The 23,076-nt window shown below is 39.2% G+C and overlaps 2 protein-coding genes across 9 annotated transcripts; one reads left to right on the top strand and one right to left on the bottom strand.

The window, feature by feature from the left end:
• Positions 1-690: 690 nt before the first annotated feature.
• Positions 691-18,825, bottom strand: LOC107729471 (granulins-like). Of its 8 annotated transcripts, none has more exons than XM_016539988.1 (20): positions 18,740-18,825; positions 18,367-18,452; positions 17,492-17,629; positions 16,929-17,066; positions 16,440-16,568; positions 16,139-16,223; positions 15,875-15,981; positions 14,946-15,096; positions 14,758-14,853; positions 14,558-14,655; positions 12,692-12,839; positions 12,507-12,604; positions 12,267-12,420; positions 12,077-12,186; positions 6,251-6,404; positions 6,054-6,163; positions 5,696-5,935; positions 3,319-3,561; positions 2,990-3,238; positions 691-1,606 (listed from the first exon to the last, which is right to left on the bottom strand). In XM_016539988.1, the coding sequence occupies exons 3-20, from the start codon at positions 17,627-17,629 to the stop codon at positions 1,454-1,456; spliced, it is 2,601 nt and encodes an 866-aa protein (XP_016395474.1). In that variant the 5' UTR covers positions 18,367-18,452; positions 18,740-18,825; the 3' UTR covers positions 691-1,453. The 8 variants fall into 8 exon arrangements, with proteins under 8 accessions (XP_016395474.1, XP_016395476.1, XP_016395475.1 ...); XM_016539990.1 differs by having other exon boundaries at positions 6,054-6,145; XM_016539989.1 differs by having other exon boundaries at positions 12,077-12,177.
• Positions 18,826-19,396: 571 nt separating this feature from the next.
• LOC107729476 (interferon-induced 35 kDa protein homolog) lies at positions 19,397-22,953 on the top strand. Its single transcript, XM_016540004.1, has 10 exons — positions 19,397-19,462; positions 19,941-19,971; positions 20,056-20,127; positions 20,211-20,369; positions 20,458-20,574; positions 20,841-20,985; positions 21,882-21,988; positions 22,101-22,287; positions 22,380-22,486; positions 22,572-22,953. Exons 2-10 carry the CDS (start codon positions 19,960-19,962, stop codon positions 22,770-22,772), a joined length of 1,107 nt encoding a protein of 368 aa, XP_016395490.1. The 5' UTR covers positions 19,397-19,462; positions 19,941-19,959; the 3' UTR covers positions 22,773-22,953.
• The last annotated feature ends 123 nt before the right edge of the window (positions 22,954-23,076 follow it).

Here is a 23,076-nt window from a genome sequence, read left to right as displayed (position 1 = left end):
GCAGCAACAGTTGAAGGGTTCTTTGGTCAGTTATATGGGAGTTCTGCTGCCCTCTGCCTGCTATAGTTGCTGTCCTTCCAGTTTTTTTTTTTAACTCTCAATTTTCTGCATTTTCCGGATTCTTTCTTATTACTGTGCAAAGGAATCAACCTTAATTCTGGTGTACTGGTCTTAGCTTGTCTCTAAATTCTGGTTAACTGGTCTTTGCTTGTCTCTAACCAGGTAAGAAACTAACCAAGTAAGAAACAAACAAATAAGCTTAGGCTGGTCTGTTCTTTCTTTCTTTCTTTCTTTCCTTCTCTAATTACCCAGAAAATTATAGCCTACAAGCTGTTTTTAAAGACAAAGTGTATGAAAGACTAAATGATGATTTGTTTTTACTTAAAAAAATTACATTCCCCACAAAAGGTGACCTGAAACATGAAATAAATTGTGAAAAACTGGTTGATCAGTCACAGCACCTACAATTTCTACCTTAATTTTAACCTACAACCTTGATTTTGAAATAAAAATGGACATGGTATTTTCTTTCATATTTGTAATTATTATATATTTTAATAAAATAAAAAATACATATAATTTTTTAACTATTGTAATAAATTTATATAAATTTTAAATAATGAATATTGAATTTTAATTTGGATACATTTGAAAGAGAAAAGAAGGTACAATAGACAATACGATTTCCTTTTATCTCGCTTTTATTTCTCTTTTAGAGCTGACAAGGTTTCAGATTGGTCACGTTTTTACTTCAGAAAACTTTTTGTCATCTGTCACAATGCTCAATCAATATAACCAGCATTTAAATCAATAAAAAAAGACAATTATACAAATCATGGTAAAGATCAAGACCTGCAATAAGGAAGTTACACAGAAAAGGTGATGTTTGTTATCCGAAAAGATTAATTTAATATGTTTCCTTATCCAGGGCAATGCGGTCATAATCCCAAGACTGTGTGATGTCAAGTCTGATAAAATGTAACCTGTAAACCTTTGAGGCCTGTGGTATTTGTACATGCCACGTTTTAATGAATTAAATCCAGCCACTAGAGGTCATCTATGCTTCAATATGTGTTACATCTTTCCACCATTCCATAGTCAAATTATTCTTCAGATAAAACTGAGCAGTAACCAAAACACTGGAAACTATGCACAACTATGAACAATGTACACTTTACAATAATGACCCATTCTTAAAATGTACAAATGGCTCAGTGGATAAGATTAGTTGGTATTACTGATAGACAATGGAAACAGATATTAACCATCATAGTCAGCCCTAATGAAACAGCAAATAAAATCAACCTTTTGCAGTGAACTGTCTGATTAGCTTTAATTAGTACTTTGATCAAATGTATAATTTTTATAAATCTGACACTTTAGGGAGTGTTGGCCATTTAAGCGACTGAGTGGGAATAACCCAGGTGTTTGTGTTTTTGTTGTTGTTGTTTTTTTACAGAGTAATAGCTCGTTTATTTTTGGAGAAGAACACCCTCCAGTTGTCCCAGTTGTCCCAGTCAAAGTCTACGGCTGAAGTACAAGTTCCACCCGCGCCACATTTGTATCCAGCAGGGCAGCAGTGTTTCATATCATCACAGCACTCGGCCTTTAGAGAGAGAGATAACAAAGGAAAGAAAGGAGTAAGAGAACGTGCAAGGACAAGAATAGATAAACATTTACAGCTTGACCTGCATTTGAATTGACAGAAAAGTCAATAGAACTGAAATCGCAAGACAGTGTGCTCATTTCCATGAATATATTCAAAGGAAATTCATTCTTCCATCCAACTATTATGCACTGGAACTCTAAATTGACATCTTTAACCCATTAAAGGTAGGGTAAGCGATTTTCCAAAAACACTTTAGAAAACTGATTCGGGCCGACTAGCAAAACAAACTTGTAGCCAATCAGCAGTAAGGGGCGTGTCTACTCATGATGTGGAGGAGAAAGCGCTCAGTGCACATGACGGACATTAGCCGAGCCGAGCGACAGAAAAAAAACAAAAGAGGAAAATGTCTGCGGAACAAAAGAAGGAAAGAAGGCTTAAGGCAAGAAGTAGGACCCGTGTAAATATCGGATCAGCTTTCTAGCGCTGGAGAGAACTCAAGGAGCGGAAGGCCTGCGATCGGACGCCGAGGTTGCTTTGTTTCTTCTCGATAGGTAAGTAACACCATGTCTACACCGGACGCGACAGCTAAAGTCTGTCTAGTACACTGGACGCGACAAAGCGACCATTGAAAATCATTTGAAATTTGTGTCAATACGTCATGAATGGAACGCAGCAGCAGTTTTCTGTCGGGGATTTGTCGTGTCGTGCTGCGCCGCATCCAGTGTAGACCATAGATATGTATATATATATATCTATGGTGTAGACAGCATCACTGATTATTATGAGTTCTATAGTATTTTGTCGCGCCGCGCCATTCACGTCCGGTGTAGACACATTGGTTTTGTAACATTGGTTTTGCTTTGTTTCACAGAACTAATCGTTGCCTGGGTTGCGTACGTATGTGTGGGGTGAAGCTATCAAAATAGAGGCGAGACCTTTTTGGGGTAGGGGCATGTTTGTTTTGGTGATTTCAAATGTCAACATTGGCTACCAGAAATCGCTTACCCCACCTTTAACTTCTTCAAATGAATTTTGTACAATTAAACCTGTACTATTAAAAAAATATATTCTGTTTCAACTGTTTGTGTGCATATGGTGTTCAAAACAACATTAGACCCCAATGGATTTTATTGTATGGACAAAAAAATATAGAACCAAAATGTCTCCTTTTGTTTTCCACAGCTGAAAGAAACCTTGGAACAACGTGGGGGTGAGTAAATGATGGTTTAATACTTTACCTTTGAAGATTCAAAATTATTTTAAAGTGTTTTTCTTCTTGTTTTATGCTTAAAATAATACAAAAATAACTTTGCAAATGGGAAAAATTTTTTTTTGAAGGGTGAAGGTTTTAAAAAAAACTTTTAAGGTTTAATGCATTACCTTTGGAGATGGGCAACAGCCCCAGGTGGTCTGGGAGGTTGGACAACAGGTCTCACTATCTTTGCAACTATATCCACCTCCACACTGAATGTCCTTTTCTGAGACGCTCGACTGTGGCTTTTGGTCATCAATGTGGGCAAGTGGGACTATTTCCACATGTAGCCAAGTGGTTTTTATGCAGGAGCGTCTACGCAGGTCACACCTGTAGCCTTTGGGACAGCAGTGCTCCTGGTCTGGGCAGCAAACAGCCTATGGCATATAAGAGGTGCATTAAATCTTTTGAACGTGAATAGATTTTCTGTAGCCAGTCCATATACACATATTCTTACCTCAGGAAGAGGGCAGCAGCCCCATTCTCCCGTGGACAGATGGCAGCAGGTGGAATCTGCAGAGCAACTCGACTGCTCGTCGCACTCAACAGCTCCGAGATCCAAGCTTGGAGCCGGTGTGCTTTGAGCAGAAATTTTATTGTACCAGGGGATCACCACATCTCCCCTGATGCAAGACACCCTGGTCACATCACACTCATAGTTAGCCGGACAACAGTGTTCCCCATCTGTGCAACATACAGCCTGAGAAAAAAATGAGAAAAAGATTCAAGCTGAAAACATATGGGCAATCTGACCTTCACAACATGCTCTGTGTGTTTTAAAATTTGCAAAACAAATTACGTATAGCCTATTTCCATATAAAAATGTTTGTGGTCAGTAAGTTTTTTTTTCATGTTCCATGTTTCAAGTCTCTTATTCTCACCAAAAAGTGTTTATTTGATAACAAAATGCAGTAAAATGTAATATTGTAAAATATTATTACAATTTGAAATAGATGTTTTGTAATGTAGTTTATTTCTGTGATGGCAAAATTAATTTTCATTTTCAGCCATTACTCAGTGTCACATGATCCTTTAGAAATCATTCTAATATGCTGATTTGATGTTTGAGAAACATTTCTTCTTATTATCAATGTTGAAAATGTTGTGCTGCTTTATATTTCTGATATTCATGCTTTTTTAAAAATTATTCTTAGAGCTCCAAAGAACAGCATTTATTTAAAATACAAACCTTTATGTAACATTTCAAATGTCTTTACTGTGTTAAATGTCTTTTGATCAACTTAAAGCATCCTTGTTGAATAAAAGTATTAATTTCTTAAAAAAAAAAAAAACAACCACAAATTTTTAAACAGTACTGTACTTTGTATCTATTTTCGAGTCAGTGAGGACTGTGCATCTGTGTTGCACACACACGGAAGTACCTGGAACTATATATACGCTCAAAACAAAGGGCCTTCTTAATAGATGCGATATCATGATGATACAACCAGAAAAACAGGTAGTTTAGTAAAACAACAACCTGCAGAACATGGCTTTGCGTGAGAATTTAGAAGATGTTTAGCACAAATAAACATCTCTGTGTTGTATATAACAGAGTCACACTCACATTAGGTAGAGGGCAACAGCCCCATTTGTTGGTTTTTGCAACAAGACAGCAAGTAGTGTGATCTGGACAGGAAGTTTGTGAATCACACGGAACCCTGCTATTGTACTTCCCCACTCTGTCTTTCACTTCCCTGTGCTGTCTATGTTCCTCCTTAGCTGAGGGTAGGTTAATGTCTGTCATAGGTACAGATGTGGTGTTGCTAGTGCAGGTCAGTGTTACAAAGTCACAAGTGGTGCCGTGTGGACAGCAGTGGAATTGATCCTTACAACACACAGCCTGCAGACAGAACAACCTGACTTTTAGTTATATACACTATTAGTATGTGATAAAAGTAGTCTAAAGTAGCTTAGTGCCTTTTGGTTGCAAAATTCATTTTTAATGGATTTTTTTTTTGGGGGGGAGGGTCCATTTAAATATCATTAAACAAGATAAACATACTTGTAGCAAAATATATATATAATATTAAAGCTTCTTTTTCTTTTTTTATTTATTGAGTTTTTAATAAATCTAATATATATGTACTAAGGTTTATGCTTTAAAAAAAGATGTGCTTATGAAAAAAAATAAACTTATTTGCACTTCCATTCAAATGTTTGGGGTCAATAAGATTTTTTTTAAATAAATAAAATTTTATTCAGCAAAGATGCATCAAATTTAACAAAAGGTGCAATAAATACATTATATTGTTACAAAAAAAATTCTGTTTTAAATAAATGCTGTTCTTTTGGACTTTCTACTCATCAAAGAATCCTTTAAAAATGTATCATGTATTCCACAAAAAAATATTAAGCAGCACAACTGTTTTCAACATTGAAAATAATAAGAAAGCACCAAATCACAAACCACAGCATATTAGCATGATTTCTGAAGAATCATGTGACACTGACTTTGCCATCACAGAAATAAACTACCTTTTAAAGTAATTCAAAATAAAAAAACAACCATTTTAAATTGTATTAATATTTCGCAATAGTATTTTTTTTATCAAACAGAGGCATCGTTGGTGAGTGTAAAATACTTTTTTTAAAGGCAATAAAAAATCTTACCGACCCCAAACTTTCAAGCTATAGGGTAATTCTCTGAAAATAGGTCTGCGACAGTTTGGTTTCTCAATTAAATGTTGCTGAGCACTTGAAGAATATCATTGTGAAAGAGGGACTGAGGGATATCACCAAGAGTAATAAAATTCAAAGTTGAAAACAGAGTGTGTATTTTCTCATTTGGTTACTCATGCAAGATTAGATTTCTCCTCTGAGATATACTGTACCTCAGGCAAAGGACAGCAGCCCCAGTCTCCATCAATGTTCTTACAGCAAGTGTTGGAATCAGGACAAACGTGACTAGAGTCGCAGTTCACATTCCCAGGTGACTTTTGACCTGCTCTAGGGAGAGCAGGCAGCTTCTCGAACCAAGGCTTAGAGCCTGAAGGTTCGTCACAAGACCCAGCAGCAACGTTACATGTCGTACCGTGAGGACAGCAGTGGACAAAGTCATCACAACACACAGCCTATAGAGAAAATGGAGTTATCTTATCAAAATATCTTCTTTTGTGTTCCACAGAAGAAAGAAAGGTTAACAGAATTATTATTCTGTGAATTATTCCTTTAATAGATCAGGTGATTTACCTCTGGCAGAGGACAGCAGGCCCATCCTCCTTCTTGAGTCTTACAGCATGTGGTTCCATCAGGACAAGATGTGGTGCCATCACAGGAAACATCTGAATGCATTGAAGACAGTAGAAAAGATAAAGACAGTTTAAGAACAAATAAAATGCTAGTTTTATACCGTGTCTGTGTGTGCTGTATTCAGAGCTTTGATCTACCTTGTGTAACAGCCACATTCTGACTGCTGATCGGTTTGACAGGCAGCTTCTCGAACCAAGGCTTAGAGCCTGAAAGTTCGTCACAAGACGCAGCAGCAACGTTACATGTCGTACCGTGAGGACAGCAGTGGACAAAGTCATCACAACACACAGCCTATAGAGAAAATTGAGTTATCTTATCAAAATATCTTCTTTTGTGCTCCACAGAAGAAAGAGAGTTTAAAATAATTATTATTCTGTTCCATCAGGACAGGCCGCAGTGTCATTGCAGGGAACATCTGAATGCACTGAAGACACCAGAAATTTTATAAACAGTTAAATAAAATGCTAGTTTTATACAGTGTCTGTGTGTGCTGTATTCAGAGCTTTGATCTACCTTGTGTAACAGCCACATTCTGACTGCTGATCGGTTTGACAGGCAGCTTCTCGAACCAAGGCTGAGATCCTGAAGAGTCCTCACACTTCCCAAGAGCAACATTACATTTCTTACCATGAGGACAGCAGTGGATGAAGTCGTCACAACACACGGCCTATTGAAAAAAATTAATGTACACGTTTAACTTAATGCAAAACACAACTCTACATCAGGATTGGTTATATAAGACAGAGATATTGTCAGTATTTTTGTCTTTTGTTGTGTTTTGGCCTCTAGAGGTCCTCATGGTGCTCTCTTGTTAAGCTTACTCTACTTGTAATTAGTGTCATTCTGTTCACATGTGTCTCATTTAGCTGTGTGTATTTAAGTGGCGCTGTCTCCAAGTTTATTTGCTTGGTGTTTAGTTCTTCTAAGACAGCTGCCTGAGTAAGTGTTGTGTAGTCTGAAAAATCTGTGGCTTCTTATAATGGTTGCCCTTTGATTGTTTCCTTTCTGTGTTAGATTTTTTGGACTCTGGAGTGTTTTTGCTTTAAGAACTTTGGATTTCTGGAATATTTTTGTAGACTTCAATCTTTGGACTGTTTTTGTTATTTGAGAACTGATTTCTGTTTTTTCTGTGGAATTTTGTTGCTTGAACTTTCATTAAACCTGCTGTATCTTAACTGCGTCTTACTATTGAGTTCTCCATCCTCCAGTGGCTCAAGGACTGAGTGTCTGACTTTCACACCAGAGACCCGAGTTCGAGCCTCGGCTCTGACAAAAACACCAAGCCAAACTATGGACCCAGAGAGTCTTCAGTTCAATGTCATGAAACTGTGCTAGCCCAACAGGAGGCATTGATGGTAAGACATTCACAATTACTTTCTGATGTCATGACCTCCATCCGTCAGATCTTTGTTCGGCTGCCATCTCCCCAAGTTACGGCCTCTGCTGCTGCTTCTGTACCTCTTCCAGGTCCTCAAGTGTCAGTTCCCCTAGTAGAACCTCCACCACAAAGCTTCTCTGGGGATCCCAGTGCTTGTCGTGGATTCCTCACTCAGTGTTCCCTAACGTTCAAGCTACAGCCGTCATCCTTCCCCTCAGATAGGGCCAAGATTGCATATCTCATTACTCTCCTTTCTGGTAAGGCCCTCTACTGGGCTTCAGCAGTTTGGGAGGCCCAGACCCCTTTCTGTGCAAGTTATGCTGCATTTGAAGAGGAATTCAAGCGCGTCTTTGATCACCCCATCAGCGGCATTGAGGCGTCTAAACGACTGCTGTCCCTCCAGCAGGGTAGTCACAGTGCTGCTGAATATACCATCCATTTTCATACCATTGCAGCAGGGAGTGGCTGGAACAATGAGTCTCTTGTGGTGTGCTTCCAGAATGGTCTTTCCGAGGCACTCAAAGATGAACTTGCCACACGAGAGCCTACCAATGATCTTGAGGCCCTTATCGACCTGGCGGTCCAGCTCGACAATCGTCTGAGAGAAAGAAGTTTGTGTCGCCAGTTTGCGTTTACACCCCCTGTCAGTCCAGTTCCCACAGAGCTGTTACCACTGTTCCAAGGGTCACCAGAACCTATGTAGTTGAGTGGTACTCTGATCTCGACCGTCGGAACGTGACCGCAGCATGAAGAAGCGGTGTTGCCTGTACTGTGGATTGCCTGGGCATTTCCGTTCTGCCTGCCCAGAGCTCTCGGGAAACGCTTGATCCCGTACAGGCAGGGAAGGACTGTAACGGGAATTACTAGCATTGCTCCACCTTCCAATTCAGGACTGTTTCTCTCCATCACACTTGCTTGGGGTAATCATAAGCAACATCTCAAGGCCATGGTGGATTCAGGTGCAGCTGGGAACTTTATGGATTTTTCACTTGCTAGGAGTTTCAAAGTCCCTTCTGACTCCCCTCCACCTCTCCATTCATGAACACCAGGAAGAGTTGTGTTTCCATCTGATACGGTCTCCAGTGTTTACTGTGATTCTCGGTCACCCCTGGCTTCTTCAACATAACCCCCATCTTGACTGGTCCACTGGTGCTATCCTCAGTTGGGGTCCCACATGTCATGCCACCTGTCTTACCCAGATCTTCTCTTATTCTACTCTCGAGTCTCAAGAACCCTTAGACCTGTCTCGAATCCCCACTCAGTACCACCATCTGAAGGCAGGCTTCAGTAAAATGAAAGCCATGTCTTTACCCCCATACCGTCCATCTGACTGCACCATTGACTTGCTTTCAAGTACCTGTCCCCCCAGAGGTCGCATTTTCTCTTTTTCTTCTCCCGAGCGTGCAGCAATGGACAACTACATTGAGGAAGCCCTTGCGGCAGGGATTATTCGTCCGTCCAATTCTCCTGCTGGTGCCGGATTTTTCTTTGTTGGTAAAAAGGATGGGGGCCTTCGCCCCTGCATAGATTATCGAGTGCTCAACAAGATCACTATACAGAACCGTTACCCCTTGCCGCTTATGGCCACAGCCTTTGAGTTACTGCAGGGAGCTTCCATCTTCACCAAACTCGACTTGCGTAATGCTTACCATCTAGTGCACATTAGACAAAGGGATGAGGGGAAGACTGCATTTAACACTCCCACTGGGCACTATGATTACCTAGTCATGCCCTTTGGCCTCACCAACGCTCCCGCAGTCTTCCAGGCTTTGATAAATGATGTTCTTAGGGACATGCTCAATCAGTTTGCATTCGTCTACCTGGATGATATTCTCATCTTTTCAAGTTCCCCTAATGAGCACGTGGAGCATGTCAAGAAGATGCTAAATTGTCTCCTTGAAAAATCACCTCTATGTTAAGCCCGAGAAGTGTGAATTTCATGTGACTCAAGTACAGTTCCTGGGATTCATAATTACACCTGGCCATGTACAGATGGATCCCCGGAAAGTTCAAGCAGTGACGGATTGGCCCACTCTCTCATCTGTGAAGGAGGTGCAGCGATTTCTTGGTTTTTCCAACTTTTACCGTAAATTCATTTTAAACTTCAGCTCTGTGGTGGCTCCCCTATCTGCTCTTACTAAGGGGAGGAATGCTAGTTTTTGCTGGTGTCCTGAAGCAAAGTCAGCCTTCAGGGAACTCAAACTCCGCTTCACTTCAGCACCCATTCTCACTGTCCCAGACCCAGACAAACTCTTTGTCGTAGAGTTGGATGCCTCAGATGTGGGTATTGGAGCAGTGCTTTCCCAGAGGGGAGAGGATAACGGATATCAACCATGTGCATTCCTTTCCCACCGCCTAACTCCACGGAGAGGAATTACCACGTGGGTGACTGAGAGTTACTGGCAGTAAAACTGGCACTCGAAGAATAGAGACATTGGCTTGAGGGGGCCAAACACCCATTTCAAGTACTCACTGACCATAAAAATCTGGAGTATATTCAGCAGGCGAAGTGACTTAACCCTCGTCAGGCACGCTGGTCTCTATTCTTCAACAGGTTTCAGTTTATTTTATCCTACCGTCCTGGCTCGAAAAATCTTAAACCTGATGCTCAGTCTCAAGTATATACAAGTAGTAACCAAGGAGATCCTATCATTCCCATTATCCCGAGCTTCAAGATAGTGGCCCCTGTATGGTGGGAACTTGAAAATACTATAAGACAAGCCCAGGTCCGGGAACCAGACCCAAGTGGAGGGCCTACCAACTGTTTGTTTGTCCCTAAATCAGTTCGCTCCCAGGTTCTCCAGTGGGGTCACTCCTCTCGTCTGACCTGCCATTCAGGCACAATACGCACCCTTGAATTCCTCCAGAGACGATTTTGGTGGCTGACCATTAAGGAGCAAGGACACCAAAAGCTTTGTAACCGCCTGTCCCACATGCAGTCAGGGGAAAGTCTCTCATCGTTCACCTCAGGGTTTGCTCCATCCTCTCTCTATACCTCGAAGACCCTGGTCTCACCTCTCCATGGATTTTATTACTGGACTCCCGCCATCCCAAGGCAACACTACCATAATGGTAACTGTTGACAGATTTTCTAAGGCTGGCAGATTCATTCCCTTGTCCAAGTTGCCCACTGCTAAAGAGACTGCTGAGTTGATCATTAACCATGTTTTTCAAGTCTTTGGCATACCTCAGGACATTGTCTCTGATCGAGGACCTCAGTTTTCCTCTCGATTCTGGCGGGCATTCTGTCAACTTTTGGGGGTGACAGTGAGCCTATCCTCTGGATAAACAGAGAGATTAAATCAGGATCTGGAAACTACTCTGAGGTGCATGGCTGCCAACAATCCAACCTCTTGGTCATCCTTCATTATGTGGGCGGAGTATGCACACAACACTCTATGCTCCTCTGCAACGGGCATGTCTCCCTTTGAATGCCAGTTTGGTTATGCTCCTCCATTGTTCCCTGAACAAGAAGTTGAAGTTCCCTCCGTACTGCAGTTCATCCGACACTGTCGCCTGACATGGAAGAAGGCTCGACACAAGCTTCTCAGAGTCTCTCAGCAATATCAGCGACAGGCTAATCGTAGGCGCAGACCTGCTCCCATACTGCGTCCCGGTCAGAGAGTTTGGCTCTCCACAAAAAACTTGCCCTTACGAGTTGAGTCCCGCAAGCTCTCCCAGCGCTTCATCTGGACTTTCAGAGTGGCAAGAAAAGTGAACCATGTTATTTATCGTTTATATTTACCTAGATCTTTAAAGATTAATCCGACCTTTCATGTCTCCCTTCTAAAACCTGTTTTGTCTTCTCCTTTCACTCCGGCAGGTAGACCTCACCCTCCTCCTCGCATTATTGGAGGCCAGCCTGCCTACACAGTCCACTGAATACTGGATTCCCGTCGGGTGCGAGGATCACTTCAGTATCTTGTGGACTGGGAGGGCTATGGCCCTGAGGAGCCGTTCCTAGGGGGAGGGGTCTTGTCAGTATTTTTGGCTTTCTCTCTCAATCTGTCATAGTGTTTTGGCCTCTAGAGGTCCTCATGGTGCTCTCTTGTTTAGCTTACTCTACTTGTAATTAGTGTTATTCTGTTCACATGTGTACCATTTAGCTGTGTGTATTTAAGTGGCGCTGTCTCTCAGTTTATTTGCTTGGTGTTTAGTTCTTCTAAGACAGCTGCCTGAGTAAGTGTTATGTAGTCTGAGAAATCTGTGGCTTCTTATAATGTTTGCCCTTTGATTGTTTCCTCTCTGTGTTGGATTTTTGTCTATTTTCTCCTCTGGAGTGTTTTTGCTTTAAGAACTTTGGATTTCTGGAATATTTTTGTGGACTTCTTTCCATCAATCTTTGGACTGTTTTTTAGACTGTTATTTGAGAACTGATTTCTCTGTTTCTGCTGTGGATTTTTTTTTGCTTGAACTTTCATTAAACCTGCTGCATCTCAACTGATTCTAAGTGCGTCTTACTATTGGGTTCTCCATCCTCCAGAGGCTCAAGGACTGAGTATCTGACTTTCACACCAGAGACCCGAGTTCGAGCCTCGGCTCTGACAGATATAATGGTCAAGCTACTTGTCCGTGGGTGAATTACCTCTGGCAGAGGACAGCAGGCCCATCCTCCTTCTTTAGTCTTGCAGCATGTGGTTCCATCAGGACAGGCCGCAGTGTCATTGCAGGGAACATCTGAATGCACTGAAGACACCAGAAATTTTATAAACAGTTAAATAAAATGCTAGTTTTATACCGTGTCTGTGTGTGCTGTATTCAGAGCTTTGATCTACCTTGTGTAACAGCCACATTCTGACTGCTGATCGGTTTGACAGGCAGCTTCTCGAACCAAGGCTTAGAGCCTGAAAGTTCGTCACAAGACCCAGCAGCAACGTTACATGTCGTACCATGAGGACAGCAGTGGATGAAGTCGTCACAACACACGGCCTATTGAAAAAAATGAATGTACACCTTTAACTTAATGCAAAACACAACTCTACATCAGGATTGGTTATATTCAGTGGGTGAATTACCTCTGGCAGAGGACAGCAGGCCCATCCTCCTTCTTTAGTCTTACAGCATGTGGTTCCATCAGGACAGGCCGCAGTGTCATTGCAGGGAACATCAGAGGCTGAAGGTACAGAGAGTAATCAGAGTTTTATGTTAAATGTGTACTTGTGTGTTCGGTTTCAGGGCTTTGGAGTGTTTGTTGACTTACTTTGTTTGTCTTGACTGATGATTGGCTGCACAGGCACCTGTTCCACCCAGGGCACACCAGAACATGAAAGGTCCTCACACGTCCCAGCAGCAACGTTACACTTCTTACCATGAGGACAGCAGTGGATGAAGTCGTCACAACAAACGGCCTACAGAACAAAGTTAAGATGTTCCTTTAACTTAGTACACAAAATTTTAATACTTACAAAAAACAGAACTGTTTCATGGTGCTGGATGTTTACCATATCTATATATCAAGGTATTTCCAGGTATTTCTAAGAAATAAAAAAGAATAATAGGTAACACTTTACTTGAAGGGGTGTGCATAAGACTGACATGACACCTTCATAATCATGACATGACACATGTCATGAATATGAAGGAGGTTTTATGCATGTTTATGACAACTGTCATTAAGTGTCATTCGCTCAGTTATGTCATTTTTAATGCAAATATGACATTATTTGACCTAACCCTAACCTAACCCTACCCCTACCCTTACCCCTAACCATAGCCCATAACAAAGACATCTCAAACAATGTCATCTTTGCATTAAAAATTACATAACTGAGCGAATGACACTTAATGACAGTTGTCATAAACATGCATAAAAAACCTTCATATTCATGACATGTGTCATGTCATGATTATGAAGGTGTCATGTCAGTCTTATGCACACCCCTTCAAGTAAAGTGTAACCAAATAATATAATTGTCTTACATCCAAAATCCTCTGGAATACCATGTGTATGTTTTTGTTACAGAATTTTCCAGTTATTTATAATTCAAGAAAGAGGATTTTAAACTTTTTGCTGCCCTGGGACCCTAAAATTGATGACTCCTTAAAATATAAAAATATGTAAAGACCTATTTAAGCTGTTTGGGGAAAAAACTCTTAAGAATAATATTATGGAAACAAAAATGTTTATTTTAAATATATTACATTTACACTATAGTTTAAAAGTTTGGGGTCAATAAAATATGTTAGGAAATTATTAATTTTATTGAGCAAAAATGCATTAAATTCAATCAAAAGATCAAAAGTCACAGTAAACGCATTCATAATATTACAAAATATTTCTATTTGAAATTAAATGCTGTCCTCTCAGTTTTTTATTCATCAAAGAATCCTGAAATAAGTATCATGTTTCCACAAAAATATTAAGCAACACAGCTGTTTTCTACATCGATAATCATAAGAAATGTTTCTTGAGCAGCAAATCATCATACTAGAATGATTTGTGACACTGAAGACTGGAGTAATGATGCTTAAAATTCAGCTTTGCCATCTCAGGAATAAATTACATTTTAAAATTTATGAAAATAGAAATAAGTTACATTAAATTGTATTAATATTTCATAAAAACCCAAACTGTGTTTTTTGATTACATAAATGCAGCATTGGTGAGCATAAGATAAATCTGCCAACAAAAAAAAAACAATACAAACTTCTGAATAGACATGCATATGGTCAAATTATTAAAATATTATCTAAAATATATATTTATGTTAGATGTGTCACTTTTAAAACAAATAAATACTTTTACAACCTACATCTGTTTTTTCTTAAATTGTCTGTGGACCTTGTGATGCATATAACCCCATATCAGGTGTCCAGAGATTGAGTCCCAGCTCGTGGACCTTTCCTGATCCCATCCCTCCCACTTTGCTTCCTGTCTACCTACTGTCCTATTGTAATAAAAGGCAAAATGCCAAAAATAAAAATAAAAAAAACCTGAGGACCCCCAGGCATCCCCAGTGCAAACAGTAGAGAGAAGTTCTTGGTGAAATGTAATGGCTGAGCTAAGTGTCCATAGGGTACAATGCACTGATTCTGCTAAAGTAGTAGATCAGGTGAGGTGAATTACCTCTGGCAGAGGACAGCAGGCCCATCCTCCTTCTTTAGTCTTGCAGCATGTGGTTCCATCAGGACAGGCCACAGTGTCATTGCAGGGAACATCAGAGGCTGAATATAAAGAAGGCAATGACAGAAACAGTTTGAGAAGTGTTATTATTTATGTGCACATATAAAACATGTATGTATTGTCATCTACAAATTTGCACATACTCTTTGGTAGTGCACCAGGCAATGTAGTCATTTGCTTGCCAGCAGTAGTGATCTGTCTGGTTGTAGTGAGTTCAGCTTCAGCCCTCATTTCTGCAGCTTTTGAAGAATAAGGGCAAAGATATGAAAATGCTGAACTGCATTGGAGGAAGTTATCAGAGAATTAATAACTCTCTGGGATAATAGCCTACATTTGTGATCTTCCCATTCAGCTCTAAGACGTGCAGGGAATTTGGCCCACATAGGCAGCTCCTGATTGGTGGAGGACATACATTTGGAGCCTTCAACATCACAGACACTGTCCTCTGGACAACAGTGGATTTTATCGTCACAACATACAGCCTACAGAAACCAAAAAAGACAGAGGAAAGAATGCAAGTGAAAAAAAACATTCATGAACAAATTACGAAATGTTTATTCAGCAAGGATCCTTGAATTGGATCAAAAGTGACAGGAGAGGCTTTTATATCGTTATTAAAAATTATTTTCAAATAAATGCTGCTCTTTTGAACTTTATATTCATCAAAGAATCACAGTTTCCACAAAAGTATTAAGCAGCACAGCTGTCTTTATCATTGACAGTAATTAAATCAGCATATGTGACCCTGGACCACAAAACCAGTCATATGGGTCAATTTATGAATACATAAGCTTTCCATTGATGTATGGTTTGTTAGGATAGGAGAATATTTGGCAGAGATACAACTATTTGAAGATCTGGAATCTGAGGGTGCAAAAAAATCTAAATATTGAGAAAATCGCCTTGAAGTTGTCCAAATGAAGTTCTCAGCAAAGCATATTACTAATTCCAGGGTCACATATTACAATGGTTTCTCAAGGCTCATGTGACACTAAAGACTGTGGTAAGGAAAATTCACCTTTGCCATCACAAGAATAAAGTACATCTAAGTTAAAATATATCACAAAAGTACACTAGTTATGACGAATAAATATTAAAAAAGTGTTTTTATTTTAAAATAAAGAAGAAAATTTAGTTTCAAAATGTACATTCATTTAAATATGTTTCTCCGATTGTGAAAAAACAGCTTTCTGAACTGAGAGCTCTATGACAACATGTCTCTGCAGTGCACATATTACTGTATTTCAACTTGGCCAATACCTTTGGCATGGGGCAGCACGCCCACTGACCATCTTCTGTCTCACAACATGTGGTGTCTACGGGACACTCTGAGGTCCCATTTCCACAAAGAACAGCCTTGACTGGTTCTACAAACAATCACATGACAACACCATGAGCTGCACGTATATCCTATCCAAATTAATACAGTAAATCTCTCCGTTAACCCATTATAAATTTATATGGGATCTCCTTTAAAAAAAGGATGTTTTAATCATGAAACACTCTAGTCCACATCTTCCATACCTTTTAGTTTGACACAGGAACTGCTGTCTGCACTGCATTCATGGTCTTTTGGGCAGCAGTGTTTCCCGTCTGAGCACACAAGGCCCTGAAAAAGAGAAACATTGTATATATTCTTATATATACTATATAGCATATATTCTTATAAAACAAAAAAAGAATAGAAAAGAGTATATCTCCAAGGGGTCTATGTTTTAGCAACACCACGCTTCTTTTGTGACCAGGTGAGAGGCCTTTCAATACACCCTGTCATGGACTAGGAGCTAGTGGTTTGGGCCCAGGTTCCTGTAATAATGTAACTTACCTGTGCTACAGGACAGCACCCATATGATGAAGCCATCAGCAGACAGGAGAACTCAGCAGGACAGAAGGAGCCATCAGGACAGGTGATGTCGTCTTCACTTGCAGGTAATGAGGGAATCATTCTGAACGACTGAGGAATGGGGATTGTTAAAGGAATAGTTCACCCAAAAATGAAAATTATGTCATCATTTACTCAGCCTCATGTTGTTCCAAACCTGTATCAGTTTGTTTCTTCTGTTGAACACAAAAGAGGATATTTTAAAGAAGGTTGGTCACCAAACAGTTGATGGTAGCCATTGACTGAAAAAAATACTCAGTGGCTTCCATCTTTTTGGTTACCAACATTCTTCAAAATATCTACTTTTTATGAGGCTAATGTAAAATAAAGTAAAGTAAATGATGACAGAATTTTCATTTTTGGGTAAACTATCCATTTCAGACATAACAAGCAGCTCTGAGTACTCTTTTTTTAGACTGTATAATTTCTCACTTTGGGAAGGTCTGTCTGTTTAGCCGGTATCCTCTCCACAAACAGCAGTGTATGTGTGGCGTTTATACACATGGAGTCCATAACACTGCACAACATGTCTTCAGGACAGCAGTGCAGGTGGTCCTCACAACACTCTCCCTACACACACACACACACACACACACACAATTTTACGCATGCATGAGCTGATTCAGCAATACAGAAGCTGGACATTTGACAGACAACCTCCTGATTACAGCTTCATTTCTTTGCGCTCTTTGAATAGCAAAGTCATCAAAGAGTGATTTGCATGTTGATGCTATATAGGTGCCTTATCATATCCCTTATTACAAGAGCTGACAGTGTGAATGTGTGTCAAAAAGGGTGCTATTGAGGAATATCTGAGAGAGCATAAAAAACGAGTAACCGCAGAGCACTAAGTTAAGTTCCATATCATTGTGCAGTTTATCTTCTCGATCTGAACTGATTTCTACAACCTTTATTGTATTTATAAATGAGTACCTGACACTAATACTCTGAAATGAAACTGTCTTTATGTATCTGTCACTAGTTCGGTCTCTCACGTGATGGAAAGGGCAGCAGCTGAACTCTCCGGTGAGATCCTGGCAGCATGTCTGGCCTGCCTCACACACTTCATTGTTGGGGCACTGCGAGCAAGCAACCAGAGTCACCAGAGCGAGGCCTAATGTCACTTTCAACATCTGGATGGAAAGAGATAGAGTTAACACATTAAAAGTAACAGATTTGAAATATGAAATGTGTCTGATATGTTTTAGCGGAAAATGATACAAACTTTCATTGTAACCCATCAGACCTTTATATCTCAGATGCAGGGTTGCAATTTAACAAACCTTTTCAGATGTATAATTCACTGTCTCCTCTTTTGTTGAGCAATAACAGTGCACGTATATCATTTTAATTCTTGTATCACTTCCTCTTTCACATCTAGAAATTTGAAGCAAAAGCTTACCAGAGCAACTATGCTGACCTTAGAAACAATAACTGAAACTCAAGATTATACATGTCTCAGAGAAAGTGGCTCAAAGTCAGTAAAATAAATTTTGTTAGACAGTTGAGTGTCTTTATTTATTATTATTATTTATTTTTTTTCTTATTTCTGACTGAGGGCAAACCAGGGCATCAGTCAATTAAAACTGTGCAGTTTTATTTCCTTTTCTTGACACAAGAAATTCCCCCTTATGAATGCCAACCCACATTGCGACTGATAAACTGGTTTTAGTACCTAGGCTTCTATGGCAGCAAACAGGGGAAACTGTGAATGTGGTATTTACCTTTTTTTTTAGTCACTGATTCATTTTCAGTTGCTGCTTCTCACTGAGCATAATGCTTAAATTAATAATCCATTAATTTCATAAAGAAAAATGTAATCTCTTCTGAAGTAAAAGAAAGAGAGAGGATGCACTTCAATTCAACTTACTATTAATTGTTAAATGAACAGGTGGATTTGTAAACGGCTGAAGGTGAATGACCAGTCCGTGGATCCGTGGGCTCCAAGTTACCGATCTGTGAGCAGACATAAATGTTTTAGATAAAAATAAAATAATACAAAAATTAATTAATTAATTAAATTCATCATTCCGTTTAATTCTCTTTTACAGTTTACTACATCAATATGCTATATAAAAGTGAGTTCGTTTCTTGTAGGAAAAAAATCTGCTATAGCAACGAGTGACGTCTAATTCTGCATAATAAATCACAATGAGCAAAGCACTTTTGCACAAAACTTTTACCATGCTGTTTAAAAAAGCACAAAGGGTGTCTGAGACGAACGACGGAAATACAAGACCTACCTTGTCACCTCGCAATGTTTCCACACTGTGCTTGAATTAATAAATGTGTGCCCCTTAAAAAGTAGAGTTCTGCCAAGCTCCGCCTATATTAGAGGGCAACCTTTGGATAATGCAACTGTCTATCAGTAACGGAGGCGTGTCATCCGTGTTTGATTCCTTGGAAATGTGCATGGCAAGATGACTAGTTAATAGTTTAATCTAAACTAAACTAATCTAAACTAAACTAAACTAAAATAAAATATAATAAAAAAGCTGCATGGTATTCGTACCGCCCTAATTACTTTTTACTTTTTATTGCTCTCATTTGTAAGTCACTTTGAATAAATTAATAATGTAAAGTCTGTTAAATTAACCTAATGTAAATATTCTATTTAGAATGAAAAATAGCGTTTAATTTATGGCAACATCAGCACAACCTGAACGTAAAACTGAAACCTGGTTTTCCTGTAGCCTGCAACTTCGGGTACAAAATCCCAAACTATAATTTGGTGCCCCTACTACACTGAATATCAATCTTATAGATTTTTTTAAACAAATATCCATATTTATTGTAGGTAAATTTTGATATGCAAATTAATAGGCTACTGATATAGGCTACTGTTAAAGAAAGATCTTATTGATCAACACCACCCCCTGGTGAATAGAGCTTGTAAATATATTTTTCAATGATTAATACCCTGAAACGAAAGCGAAACTGCTCTTTCTACTGTTTGCTTCATCACGGTAAGTGTTTCATCGGTATATTTATAATTAGGCCTATGCACAAAATAAATGATCATGACACAACAAAAAGGGTATACAATTGTTTAAACGACACGCGTTACAAAAAGTTAATTGTGTGATGTTTTGTTTAAAAAAGGCAGTCGTGTAAGACGCAGCGTAGGCAAGCGAAAAATGTAATGTCAGCATTTTTCCTCATTGTTTTCAAAAACGAACAATAATAGGCCTAAGTGTATGCTGGCACCTAATAAAGTGTCTAATATATTTCATTTAAATTGTTTTATAGCGCTTTTGGCGACGTCAACAACACATGCTGTTGAACTTCATGTAGTTCATAGGCCTACTAAAGCTTAAGTTTAGTAGCCAAACATAACCAGCTATGCTCAGACGTTAAAAATATTCTATTCGATGAAAAACAAGGTGGTCATATAGATTATAAACTCTTCTGTCCTAGATAACAGTACTTTCTGTTTGTTCACAGGTTCTTTTCGTAGGTAGAAATGTCTGCTGAGGTAAAGGAAGTTCTTCTGGTAAAGACTTTTTTTTTTTGGCATTCGACTCTCTATTCAGTACAATGACCCTGTTTGTCCATTTAGGATTTCAGCATTGTTACAGACGGTGAGTCTTTGAGATGTCAGGACAGTGTACTGGAGATCAACAAATACAAGGTGTGTAAATGGCTTGTAAAGTACCTGTCAACCAGAATACAAGTTAGGCCTATTAATCATTATGTCATCTCATCTGTCCACAGGCACAATATGAAGCAATACTGAAGGAACAGCAAATACTGAGAGATGGCATAGATACCAACAAATACTATGCCAAGGAATTTAAACAACGAGCTAATGAAAAGAAAGCGTTATGTGAAGAAGAAAACAAGAAACGTACTAAGACAACTCAGAAAGAGAAGGTCCGTAAAAAAAATGACCAGACACTCATTATATCCCTTAATTTAAAGACATTTTTTTTAAAATGTGGTAATGGGTTCCTCGGTGCAGGAGAAATGCAGAGCTGTACAGGAGGAGAACACCAAGCTGCAGGAGGAGATCCTGAAAATAAAGGAGGAGATGCAAAGCCTGGACCGTAAAAACAGCAGTCTGAAAAAGCAAACTGAGGTTTAAAAGTGTCAAAATAAATATATTCACGCTTATTTTAGCTGCAACCATTGCACTGAATGGGCTGTGTGACTCTACAGTATATCAGTACAATATGTTGAAATATTTTTTAGTAATAATCTAAACATATATTTCTAATAATCTAAACATATAAACTATATTACCCTTATATTCATGTAAATTTGAACCTAAAGTCGCAATGTTTATTTTAAATAAAATCCATGGAACTGTGAGATTATTAACGAGGCTCTACACTGACTCCACAGATCTCTACAGCGGTGCCTGAAAGGAAGGTTGTGTTTCGGGGAAATACAAAAGAGGGAGCCCATGCTGTGGGTTTTGATGTGAATCCCCGAATAGTTTATCCGATGGAGGGTGGAACAGCACTGATCACCTTTGAGGAAAAGGATGGTATGTAATTGTCCAAACTAGCATCATCACAATAAAAAACAATGTCAAAAGTGCTTAAAGGTTCACCTGTGATAAAGAACAATTCGTCATAATTTACTCACGCCATTCCAAACCTGTATGACTTTTTTTCTTCTGCGGAACACACAATAATATATTTTAAGGAGTTTTTCTACTGTTTTTGAACATACAATAAAAGGCTTTTGCGTCAGAAACAACACTGACTGCAAAGCACTGCGTTGTTATTTGAAGGCCCACTCTTAACTTATTTTAACACATGGCCACTCTTTGTTTCTTTAAATTAATAACTGAAAGTAACTAAAATAATTATAATTAAAATAAAAAAATTAAATAATGTAGTTTAAGTTTTAGTGATCCAATTCTTTTCAACCAATGCAGTCTTCTAGTTGTTCGTAATGTACTAGAAAAAGATAATTTTTTTATTTTTATATGAATATATTTTTTACTCAAGATTTGACCTAATAAACACAAAAAAATACATTATATATAATATATACATTATAAAAATGGCATCCCTTTTTAAGATTTTATAGATTTTTCTTTTGCTTTAGAAATCACACTTTTATAATTAGGCTTCCTCATATATTCAGGTTTTCTAAGTCTGTAGAAACCTTGGCTCTTCAAAGAAGAAAAATTAATTGTTGAGGGATTAAAATAAAATAAGAAAAGTATCTTTGTTTTTAATATTATGTCTTAAGTAATTTTATCTTGAGGCCCCGTTGGAAGTTTGCCGAGTACCCCTAGTGGGTCTGGGCCGTTATGAACCACTGCCATAGATTTTCACACTGAGACACTAAAATGACTATAACACATACCAGGGCCTCTTGTGGCTTATTGCTTTAACCTCTCTTCAAATCTCTTCTGATACTACATCTTAGTGGCTCAGAAAATATTGAACCTAAAGGATCATTCGGTGCAACTTGGAGACTGTACCATCAATGTGCAGGCAAAACCCATTCAATTCCTGGTACCCAGCAATGTTGAGGTAATGGAGACAAGCTGACTTCCATTTACCAAGATGGATTGTTTATTTTGGATTGCATTGTGTTCCTATGGACTAATGTGATATAAAACGACGCTCTCTCTCCATCTGTTAGATGGAAACACAGGTGTGCCCACGCAGAATCCTAGTCTCCAACCTGCCAAAGGAAGAACCCGAGGAGAGAGTACTAGACAAACTGGACATCCATTTCTCTAGGAAGAGGAATGGAGGTGGCGAGGTGGAGGACACTGACATGCTACATGACTCTGGCACTGTGGTCATTACCTTTGTAGATGATAATAGTAAGTTAACTAAATTCATTCAGTCTGACACATCTCAGTGCATGATGCTTGAGGTGTTTTTTTTTTAATTGTTAGTTTCTATTTGTCTTCAGTTGCCAAAGGTCTCTCCGACAAACAAGATCATGATGTAGACTTTGGTAAGAAGAAGCACAAGGTGAAGGTCACTCCATTCCTCAATGGTGAGATTTCACAGATGAAGGTAAGAAGAATCGAGTATGTCGCAATAAATTCAACTGTTAATGCTGCATAGTTTATGATGTAAGCTGACTGTTGCTCCCTTTCAGATCTGTGACTCAGAGTGCATGCGCACAGTGCTGCTGACTGGCATCCCTGACATCATGGACAAAGATAACCTGCAGGACAACCTGGAGATCCACTTCCAGAAGACGGCCAATGGTGGCGGAGAGGTGGAAGGCATCGTCTACAACCCTCTAGGCCATACCACCCTGGCTTTGTTTGATGAGGACAGCCAGAGCGAAAGCTAAAAACCTCTACAGCCCAGAGATCCAATGCTGCCTTTAGGCTGGCGCACACTAGCCGATTTTAAGGCCGATTTTAAGCCCGATTTGGGGGGGGGATGTGGCCCGATTCGCGGCTTGTCGCAAACGATTTTTTGTCCAAAAAATCCTCTATTGTGTGGTGTCATTATGATTATTTATCTGCTCCCGATCGAGACGGAGCGTCCCCGAACTCAAATGGTAAATATATCAAACATGTTTGTTATTTACCGGGCTGCCTCTGACGTGATACCCGCGATAGCCAATGAGAGCGAACAAGCGTCACCTACTG

The sequence above is a fragment of the Sinocyclocheilus rhinocerous genome, unplaced genomic scaffold (assembly GCF_001515625.1).
Source record: "Sinocyclocheilus rhinocerous isolate Xijiao unplaced genomic scaffold, SAMN03320098_v1.1 scaffold697, whole genome shotgun sequence".
Lineage (NCBI taxonomy): Eukaryota > Metazoa > Chordata > Actinopteri > Cypriniformes > Cyprinidae > Sinocyclocheilus > Sinocyclocheilus rhinocerous.
The sequence above is the reverse complement of the archived record's forward strand: the minus strand, read 5'-3'. Positions and strand labels throughout refer to the sequence as shown.